The sequence below is a fragment of the Penaeus chinensis genome, chromosome 10, assembly GCF_019202785.1.
Source record: "Penaeus chinensis breed Huanghai No. 1 chromosome 10, ASM1920278v2, whole genome shotgun sequence".
Taxonomy (NCBI): domain Eukaryota; kingdom Metazoa; phylum Arthropoda; class Malacostraca; order Decapoda; family Penaeidae; genus Penaeus; species Penaeus chinensis.
The window spans coordinates 2503195-2513194 of record NC_061828.1 but is presented as its reverse complement, the minus strand read 5'-3'; the positions used below and the strand labels follow the sequence as shown (position 1 = coordinate 2513194).

At 40.1% G+C, this 10000-nt stretch overlaps 2 protein-coding genes across 2 annotated transcripts in view; one reads left to right on the top strand and one right to left on the bottom strand.

Annotated features, from left to right (window-relative positions):
- LOC125029663 (checkpoint protein HUS1-like) overlaps window positions 1-1815 on the top strand; it is a 5565-nt gene extending 3750 nt beyond the window's left edge. Inside the window, exons 5-6 of the mRNA XM_047619696.1 lie at window positions 1-116; window positions 451-1815. The exon at window positions 1-116 is cut by the window's left edge and continues 4 nt beyond it. Coding sequence (XP_047475652.1) covers window positions 1-116; window positions 451-539 — 205 coding nt within the window. The 3' untranslated portion in view covers window positions 540-1815. The remainder of the gene's footprint in view (window positions 117-450) is intronic.
- An 84-nt stretch (window positions 1816-1899) lies between these two features.
- LOC125030008 (anoctamin-4-like) overlaps window positions 1900-10000 on the bottom strand; it is a 49608-nt gene continuing 41507 nt past the window's right edge. The window contains exons 9-20 of the mRNA XM_047620225.1: window positions 9924-10000; window positions 9484-9653; window positions 9005-9222; window positions 8716-8880; window positions 8437-8580; window positions 7841-8010; window positions 7564-7697; window positions 6888-7093; window positions 6624-6729; window positions 6181-6356; window positions 5690-5779; window positions 1900-5299 (exon numbers count right to left, since the gene is read on the bottom strand). The exon at window positions 9924-10000 is cut by the window's right edge and continues 129 nt beyond it. Of these exons, the coding sequence (XP_047476181.1) occupies window positions 5105-5299; window positions 5690-5779; window positions 6181-6356; window positions 6624-6729; window positions 6888-7093; window positions 7564-7697; window positions 7841-8010; window positions 8437-8580; window positions 8716-8880; window positions 9005-9222; window positions 9484-9653; window positions 9924-10000 (1851 nt within the window). The 3' untranslated portion in view covers window positions 1900-5104. The remainder of the gene's footprint in view (window positions 5300-5689; window positions 5780-6180; window positions 6357-6623; window positions 6730-6887; window positions 7094-7563; window positions 7698-7840; window positions 8011-8436; window positions 8581-8715; window positions 8881-9004; window positions 9223-9483; window positions 9654-9923) is intronic.

The following is a 10000-nucleotide window of genomic DNA, read 5'->3' as shown; positions in this document are numbered from 1 at the left end:
TCAGGAGGACAACAGGGAGTCAGCACCAGAAGAGCTGCACTCTGCCACAGTGGATATCAAGAAGTTAGCACTGTTTCTGCACGGCGAACAGGGAGGTCCTTCTAAGGTTATATGTAGTAAGTATATTTCAGTTCTGTTTCCTTTTCATAATTATCATTATCTGCAGGTGTGTCTTTCTCTTTTTTTCTAGTATAGTCTAGCACTGCAGCTGAAATGATAGGACAGTTGTAGAACAGTTTGTTATAGGTTGGGAGCCACTGCTTTCACTGATATTTTTTAATGGTAAAAAACATATAAGGAGAACAAAATGTTACCACATTTCTTTATTTAAAACATCTGTCTTCCTTATTTGGCTCCATTGTTTTTTGACAGTGAATATCTCAAATTAATAATAATCATTTCCAGTACCTGTTTTTGTAAATAGCTAATATGTATATTTTCCGTTTATAGATATTGTAGAAGACCGCACAATCCACCTGTTCCTCATAAACGACGATGTAACACTCCAGTATTTCCTGCCAGCTGCAACTAATACGTGATGTCTTTCATTCCATGCACATGTGTACATTAAAGCTATATTGTTTGGATAGACTATTTACTAGTCAGATTTGTACATATTTTTCTACAAAGTTTAAGCACTTAGGTTATCATGAATAGGATGTATTTTTTGCTTTTCCGTTTAAAGTTCATGTGTTAATGAACTTTCTATGATTTGTATATTGATGTACAATTACAAATTAACACATGAAAAGCAGTGTGTTTATTTTCTGTAAAATATGGCAAAGTATTTATGATGGAAGTATTTTCAATTCTTCCAATTGAAAGCCAAGTCATTAGACTGAATGATGACTGAGGGATGAGTTCTAGCATGACTGGATGCTTGAGGTTATCATTGAATACCCAAAGACACATAAAGAGAAAACTGTGTGTCCTACATTTGAAAGCTGCTCTGTAATGATTTAGCAAAGTTAATGTTTATCTTAGGTGCACTAAGTGTATGTATATCTACAACACTTACTGTTAAAAGAAAAGAAAAAAATCCTGAGTCTACTTTGTGAAGATTTAAAAAGTAATTTGTGGAAGATAGTCCAAGAAGCACCTTTTGTACTAAACCACTCATTTTATCTCCAAGTTCATTCATTTGTAACCTTACACATACAATGCAAGGACATAATTTGAGCCACTTGAAAATATTATGCATATACATCCCCACACATCTAACTCTGCACCAACCCCCACACAGAGTTTGTGAAAGTAACTTTTCAACATTTTTAGCTTTTGCTAGAGGATGACGACACCAGCAACAGGGAAAATATTCTTAAAAAATGCAAACATTTATTAATACTTTACAATGGATTACAGAAAGTGAGAAGACATCAATAACATTAAGAATTCATGAAAGATACATCATTTGGCATTTGGGTGATTTCTTTCTTTTCTAATGGTGATAACTTTGACACGGTTTTAAGTTTCTCAAAGTACTATGCAGTATAATTAGCCTTTGTTTTGCAAAACAACAGCCTTCCTTTGTAGCAGAAACATTATGTAATCATGATTATTTCATCAAAGAGCTTTTTTGATCATATATTTTAATTCTTGCACTAAATCTAAATCATACATTTCAAGCCTTGATTTTACACTTTGGTAACAACATGTATAGATTTGTTATTAACATAATGAATCTATATTTCGAATCACCTTTGTTTTTTTGTTTTGAGTTAACCCATTCGCCCCGTATGCCAAGAATACGTGCCATGCCCATTGTAATACAAGTTTATTTATTGTACTTATACATAGATGGCTCTCCAAGTGCTGAGTCACCAAGGAGTCGGTTATTAGTCCTACCTATCTCACCTGTTTACCCATTTCCTTGACTTTTGGAACTGGTCTTTTGCATTATTTCATCATAAATGTTATCAAGCTTTTAATAACAATTTAATAATAACATCAATAACAATAATAATAGTATTAATGTCAACTGTATTAAAAAGAAAAACACATTTTCCCACCAATTCAAGGATTGGGGAAAACAGGATCACTCACTGATAGACACCTTGCCGGCTGAGCACATGTGGGGCCATCTGTATGTAACAACATTCACCAAAAACTACAGGGGACAGAACATAAATCCGGGGCGAATGGGTTAAATGTGTGAAAACTGACTACCAGAAGAAAAACTCATTTAATTGTATTTACTCTTCACATAAACAAGTCTGGTTATATATTTTATTTGATTTCTTTTCTAATTTGGTTTCAGGTTTCTGGAGTTTGATGAAATATTCAATAGTTACAATGTTATGATTAACAATAATGATATGTATACTGATTTAATAGAAGGGTAATGGGCTATGCTAGGTATTAAGTGTGGTTCATATTAATTGATACATCAAAATCATGTTGCAATATAAATTCAGAAATTACTTTATCACAATGTTCACATGAACACACATGAGTAAAAGAGTCTAGAAACAATATGATAATAGATATAGCCTTAATAAGGTACATATAACAGTAAGAATTGCAGAATGCATTGTGGCAATGGGTGTGAATATATTTATTTGTACTATAAAATTGTATATTTTGAGAAAAAAAAAAACAAAAAAACTATACAACCTACAGTTCTCTTCTGCAATAATTATTCTCATTCCCAGTAAGTGTATGCACTATTACCCATGACTATAAAAGGAAATATGAAGAGGAAGAAGGGGAAAATGCATAATAAGGTAAGAATTGGAAAAAAAGCATTAAGTTAAGTACAGCAGTCCCCTCTATTGCTTTATCAGCTGTACTAAATCTAATAAATAAATATTGTGTGAAAGAACTACTATACAGGAACAATGTATAGATGAGGGATGGGCTCATGCACATAATTGAAAAATGCAAAATTTCCATATAAAGAGGAAGTGGACTGCCCCTGGGCAAATTGAGTGACTTGAAGAACAATCATATAAGGCATTAAAAGGGCAGATTGTGGCCCCAGGTGCATCTGACCCTTGGGCAGTGCCTGGTTGCCCTAAGTCTGCCCTTGATTTGATGCATGTTAATATTAATTAAAAGAGTTGTAAAAAAATGAATGGCTGTACTGCTTAGTAATATGGGCAAGTGTGAAAACCACAGTGTAGTTTGAAATGATAATATACTCCAGGGAACCACTGTATTTTTGGTTTGTGAAGAAGTGTACATAGTGAAAATACCAGTGTTCTTATATATGTTCCATTCTTAGTTATGAAAGTATTTATTGTTAGATTTTCAAGAAAAATGGTATAAAAGAAGCATTCCCCAAGATTTACTTTAACTATGTATCACAGATAGTTTTCTGGAGTAAAATCCAGATAAAGCATTTCTTAAACACATTCATACACCACATATATTGCAGGCTGGATCATAATGACTGTGTAATGACAACATAAGTGCAAGTCTGTGATTAAGAGAGTGTGAAGAACTTAGCTTTTATCTGGAATATGGTGAAGAAAATGTAGTCTGGTCTAATGATATGTAAAAGAAACGTTCTCAATCCATTCAGTCTGTTATTAAGTGGAAATTTTAATCACTTTAGTTATATAGTATCTACAAACAACAACAACAATGAGATCTTATCCTGCAAGAAAATCTTACTTACTATCATTCATATTTGGGCATCGTTCTAGCTGTGTGATTTTTAGAGAAAAAGTATCAATGAGAAAGTCCTGCATTACATAGATTAATATTTAAGAAGGATGTCAGTTGCATCCCATTATGCTTGAAGTTATTCATTCTCATTTATTCCTTTTTCGTTATTTGTGAAAATAAACTCGGAAATTAATTCGATAATCTGGAATTGCAGACTTGAAGGTCTCAAAACTTTACCATGTCAAATAGCTTAAATATACTGCGGCTCTACTTATTCCCAAAGGAAATGTGTGAACCGAAGTACACTTATACGTTCGGCACTTAATCTTAGTAAGCTCATATTGCTCGTCTTTGTTGTTATTACTTTCGAATAGCTGAGATTTTTAACCATACAGGGGTAGCATTCAGTCATTATATATCCTTCCCTCTGTACAGGCTCTCCTTTGTTGTGGAGTGTGTCCAATGACAAAATTTGATATAGCGAAGGGCACTTGTTGGTCTAATCCTCATGATCTGGAAACTTCTAAGGTAGAAAGGGGCACTGATTCAGTTAAATGTTCAGTCATCATATTGTATAAAATGCAGACTGTTCTCTCATGGCATGTATTAATCACACTGGCATCTACAATGAACAAGTAAAGAAACGGATATCTGTTTATGCTCATGCATGGCCTCACACATACTCACACACGTGCGCGCGCGCACACACACGCGCAGACACAGTTACATGTGCACATGTAGGAAATTCTTTGTATATATTGTTTTCAAAATCCATGCTGAGATAAGATAGCAAACAGTACTGACTTTTATAAAGGATTTATCATACGACTTACAACATTTAGAGAAACATGCGTTACAAAAATGCTCTTAATATGAAATGGATTTTTGGTGACGTAAATGTTTATTGTGTTCACAAAAATGGTGAATACTTACAATATAAAATCTGGACAGTTACATACTTGCTATCTTTGGTTGTAGGAGTAATTTTCTATTTTTGTCATATGTGTGTTTTTCTTTAACTTTATGCTCCCTGTGAGATAAATTATCTGCACTATAATTCTCCTGGCTCACAAAATATGTCTGCAGTAAAACTTATCGTATAGTTTACAACAATAAGGTGTCTAAAATCGGGAAGACTTCGGTCAGAAAACCTGATATTGTGCAAACCACTGAATAAAAATATATTCAAACATCGGCACAGGGACTGAGAGCTTCACGTCAGGTTTTCCTATCGATCTACTTCTCAAGTAGATTGCAAGGAATAACCGCAACGTTTTCTTAGGAGGCAAACGGCAACGCTACCTGAGGCCCGGCATTGGACTGCTTTCCCTCCTCCGGCAACGTCGATTACCTGGTAACCTCAGCCCCCTTGTTGGCCAAGCTTGGAAACTACGCAACGATGGTGCTTGAAAGTTCAACTCCTTCCTACCGCGACCAGCTACATGCAAGGAAAGTGCCTACAGAGGATGGGTGGCTTTCAAGGGTATGATCTCTGCTATGCGTGGTGCTCGTGGAATAACCCAGAGGCCAAGGTGGGCGTGGCGACGCGTGAGTTCCGCCGCGTCTGGAGTCCTTCGCCCAGGTCGATGTCCAGGTTATCGTCTTCGGGCGAACTCACGCGGTCGTTGCGCACCAGCCGCTCCTGCCGGATCTTCTTCATCTCGTTCTCGAACAGCGTCTCCTTCTCGACCTGTTCGTGCGCGGACAAGGGGTGAGAAACGGTCGCTCATCTGATTGACAAAACTATGGAGAATGTAGAGTCATAGAATTAAATTGTTATGAGTTGCTTTGAAAGTATGCTCATCACAGCTCCGATTACTATTGCAAATGATAAACTCTTCGTCACAAAAGCCATATGACCTACAACTCAGTGCAAAAGAAATACAAGAAAACCCGTGAACTTCGTTGCAACGAAGAACATAGAATTGATGAGGCGTTTTTCAAACAGGTTAAGCTCAGACGCCAAAACTTAATTCAAAACACGAGAAACAGGAAATCGTCCCACAATCTAAGAGAAGACAACATGCCTTCCTTATCTTAGAAATAAACCACAGCTCCCGCCTCACAAGACCTTCCGTACCTTCTTCTCCCTCAGCATCTGGTTCTTCACCTCGACGGGAATATCCGGGATGGCCATCGCTACGGCGCTCGTCAGGCAGAACACGATGTGCTGGCGGCGGGAGAGCAAAGGACGGTTCAGTTAATGTATTTCTTGGAATCTGTGCTTTTGAGTCCCCCCACTGAGATATATTTCAGAATTTGTTTGATTTAAAAAAATCGGTGGCGTGTATTTTCAAAGTACGACATTTTTTCTTGATACTCAATTGGCTGAGTTAGAGTGATATAAACATTCTTATAAATAACATTATACCATTACAAATTTTAATCAACAATCAAATTCAATATTTATAGCACTATGCTCGCACCACTCTTTCTAAAAATACCATTATCATTCCTCTTATCATGACTCCAGTTTCTCCTGAACTCAGACACCCAGGCCCTTTTACCATAAATATTATCTGTGAATCGCCCTTCTGAACCCCAACACACTCACGCGCTCCGGCCTTTTACCTCAAATATAATAATGAAGGCCAGACGAGCCGCAGCCACGTGCCAGAACTGCTGGTTGAGGTCGTAAGGGTTCTCGTCCGCCGGGCCGTTGCGATACGCCTTGTAGTAGCACAGCTCTGGCCAACCCGTTCGGTTCTCGGGGCCCATTTCGTTCGTGTACTGCGACGTGTTGAACGCTGAGGGGGGAGTGTGGGTTATTGGGTTTGCTTGTCGGCGGATTGTTTGCCTCTTTGTTGATGTTGATGGTGTATGGGAGGGTGTGTGTGTGTGTGGGGGGGGGGGGTAAGTGTGTGTGGATGTGTGTTTGTGTGTGGGCGTGTGTTTGTGTGTGTAGGCGTGTGTTTGTGTGTGTGGGCGCGTTTATGAGAGCTCGTGCGTGCGTGTCTGTATGAAACAAAATAGTTCACATTCACAGACCGCACTGAAAGAGACCTGAATCCTACCTGAAAGACTGCTTTTGACGTATCCCACCAGGTTGTTGCTGTCCGAATACTGGTACATGTACACGAGTCGGGGGATGAAGTCACTCGTGTACGAAATGACCAAAGCCTGTCATAAAATAATACAAAGCCATCAAGAGAAATCTGTACCTAAAGGAAACGTCACTCATCTCTAAAATAAGATCATTTTATGAAAGAAAAAACACGCTAAATGTTGCCACTTTTCCCTCAGGACTTATGGGCTTCGTAAGCTCGATGGAGACGTACGTTCGTGACGACAGAGAAGTATGTGATGCCTTTGAGGATCGAGTACCAGATGCCGATGTCCTGGATCCTCTCAGCGCGCGGCCGACGACACTGCGTTAGGTACTTGAAGGCGTCCAGGCGGATCTCGATGAAGTTATTGACGAGGGCGAAGAAAGGAGCCAGAGGGAAGGCGGCCACGAACATCGTCACGAACCCGTATTGGATCACTGTCATGGAAGGAAAAGGAAAGAAGTGAGCATCGAAATCATGCTCAAGTCTGTGAATCTCATGCTCTGGTCAACGTCATATCCAGACCATTGTTCACATTCGGAGAAATACCTAACGTTTTTTGTTTTGTTTTTTAAACTTGAAAAATACTATTGTTTTTCCTTTGTTTCTTCAGTGATTCGCTGGCGTACGCAACTTGAGTTTATTTTGTAGACAGAAGGACAGTGGATAATAGATAACCTTTGGAAACCACAAAACGATGAGCAATCGCCTTCAGTAAATTAAAGGCCTTGTTGTAGTTCGAGCTAAATTATAAACACCTACCGTTAAATATCTAAGCCTATTGGATAGTACGATCGGACTGACGTTTTTAAGACTTGCCTGTTCTTATTATGCATCAAGACTGTCTACCCTATAAAGAAAAAAATCAGTCAAGAACTGCAAAGATAACAGAGATAAGCGCACTGACCCATCTCGAGGTATTCGTTAAAGAGGGAGAGCCTGGTGTAGGGGGCGAGATCGTAGTCCTGCTCCCAGCGCGTGTAGGCTTCGCTGAGATGGTTGTCGTGGCCAGTTCGCTTGTTCCACCACACGCGCAGGATCCTAAGGGAGGTTATTGTGAAAAATTATAAGGCTAACGTAAGAAATTTCAAGATTTAAACACCCTTTTCCAGCCTTCGAGAACAGAAATGCTTAAAACAGAGAGTCGACGATATTGGTGCACAGATTATTCCTGTCTTACTCACGGCCAAAATATTTCGATGATGTTGTTGAAGAATTGCTTTCCCAGCATGATGATGATCAGCTGGACGCACAGGTCAAAGAAGCACCCGGCAGAGTCGCACATGTCGTAACGAGCCTTTGCGAATAAGTTCCTTCTCACTTCTATGTCTCCGGGGTGGTACAGGAAGCGACCCTGGGGGTGAGAGGTTATGCTTTTGGACTGTTTTAGTTGTTTGCGTGCAATTTTACAGGGGATAATTTTGCAAGGGCTTTATCTTGAAGAATTGTTTACACCGTTATGCAGATATCTTATTAGTTCATCAAGTTTACTCTATTTGTCCTCATAGTGTGAACGTGGTTAATGCATTCACGCTTCAGTGAATTAATTAAGGCAGCCTCTCCCAAGACTTCTCCAATGGGTCTTTGTAGTCGCGATATAGGAACTGATATTGCAACTACTGCTTGCTTTTCTATGCCGTTTCTAACTACTATTTGTGAAATATAACTGCAAAGACCAACTTAGAGGATCACAATCTATATGAAGGCCGTTCTCTATCCCCTAGAAGGAGGCGCTTTTGCTGAAGATGAAAGACGCGTTCTGTTAAGCATGGAACTGTACCTTGAAGAACGCAATGTAAATGAGCGAGGCGTAGTAATTGATGAACTGGAAAATGAACATCTTGAGAGTGAAAGAGTCCTCGTACTCCGTCTCCGTCCGCGGAACCTCCAAGCTGGTGAGCCACGCAACTAGTTTCTCGTAGACCTGGAATTTAGAGAAGGTGACGAGAAGACGTAATTAAAGTAAAATAAAGGTAAATAAGGAGTGTAGGTTGCATAATTCCATAAGTCCTCCATACAGTGAATCATGAATACAAAGAGAAACCGCCACAGCACTCACGAAATTGAACATTATGATGAGCACGAGGTTGATGAAGGCGGCGGTGATGGAGGTGGCCAGCTTGGCGTTACGGCGGATGAAGTCGGAGTCCGTCTGGTATATCGCGAGGCCCACCGCTATCCGGTACACGATCACGCTGAACACCGACGCCAGCATCACGAACAACTGACGAACGAGAAGCGAAGTGTGAGTATCATCTGCAGGGACTTTCAAGTGAGTTCCAGTAAAGGCGAATGCGATACGTCCTTCTTTCAACCTTAAATATCCCGGGGAAAGTAACTATACTCACCATCACAAGTATGACCGAATACGAGGCGACGTAGCGAGATACTTTGTCCGTGAGGGGCATGTAAGGCTCGGGTTTGTTGGTCACCGGGTTGATCCTCGTCGTGGTGACCTTCTCCTCGTACTCGGGCCGCAGCTCCTCCTCCTCCTCGTAGTTCTCGAGGTCCCACTGCCACTGGATCACCGACTGCTTGCGCTTCCACAGCTCCAGGAACATGGTCGCTACGGGAGAGATGATTAATGTGTAAGTGATAAAGGTTATGAGAAAAAAACGAGGAACATAGCACATAAGCATAAAGAAATAAGACTGACGGGAAATGAGGAATGGCAACGATCAATTCAACAATCAATAAACTACTAATAAAACCGAAAAGAAGAAAGGACACGGCAGCTAAAACAAAAATACAAAATCAAAAGACGGCAAAGGGATTTTCTTTTCTTTTCTTTTTCCCACAAGAGCAAGGGTATCCGAGGAAAACTCACCCCAGAAGGACATGGCGATGGAGAAGAAGACCGTGGCGGGGTTGTCGAAGAGGAAGGTAATGTAGGCGTTCGCACAGCTGTCGCCAAGCCTCCAGAAGTCGCAGAGGCGGTCACACAGCGGGCACATGACGATGGCACTCGTGTCTGAGGTGTTGCTGCAGATCTCCTCGCTGTCGGGGGTCGGCAGGAAGAGAACGCGCGTTATTGAAAGGCATTTTTTTGTTCATGAATACTGTATCCATATGAAAACTGGAACTAGAGATTTTAGTGTTATTTTTTTATAATTTTAGCTCTGGTTACGCAAAAGAGTTTTTGAGGCAAAACCGACTCACCATTACCAGCTTTATTCATACAATACCCTTTCACCAAACTTCTAAAAATAGAAAATAAATACTTGCCCTCCCCCCCCCCCCCCCACCCCACCCTCACAAGCCACTTACCTCGGCTGGTTAAAATCCGAGAACATAATGAAGACGCCACAAGTAAAGGTAAAAATCCCGAAGAGCGAAGCCGGAAT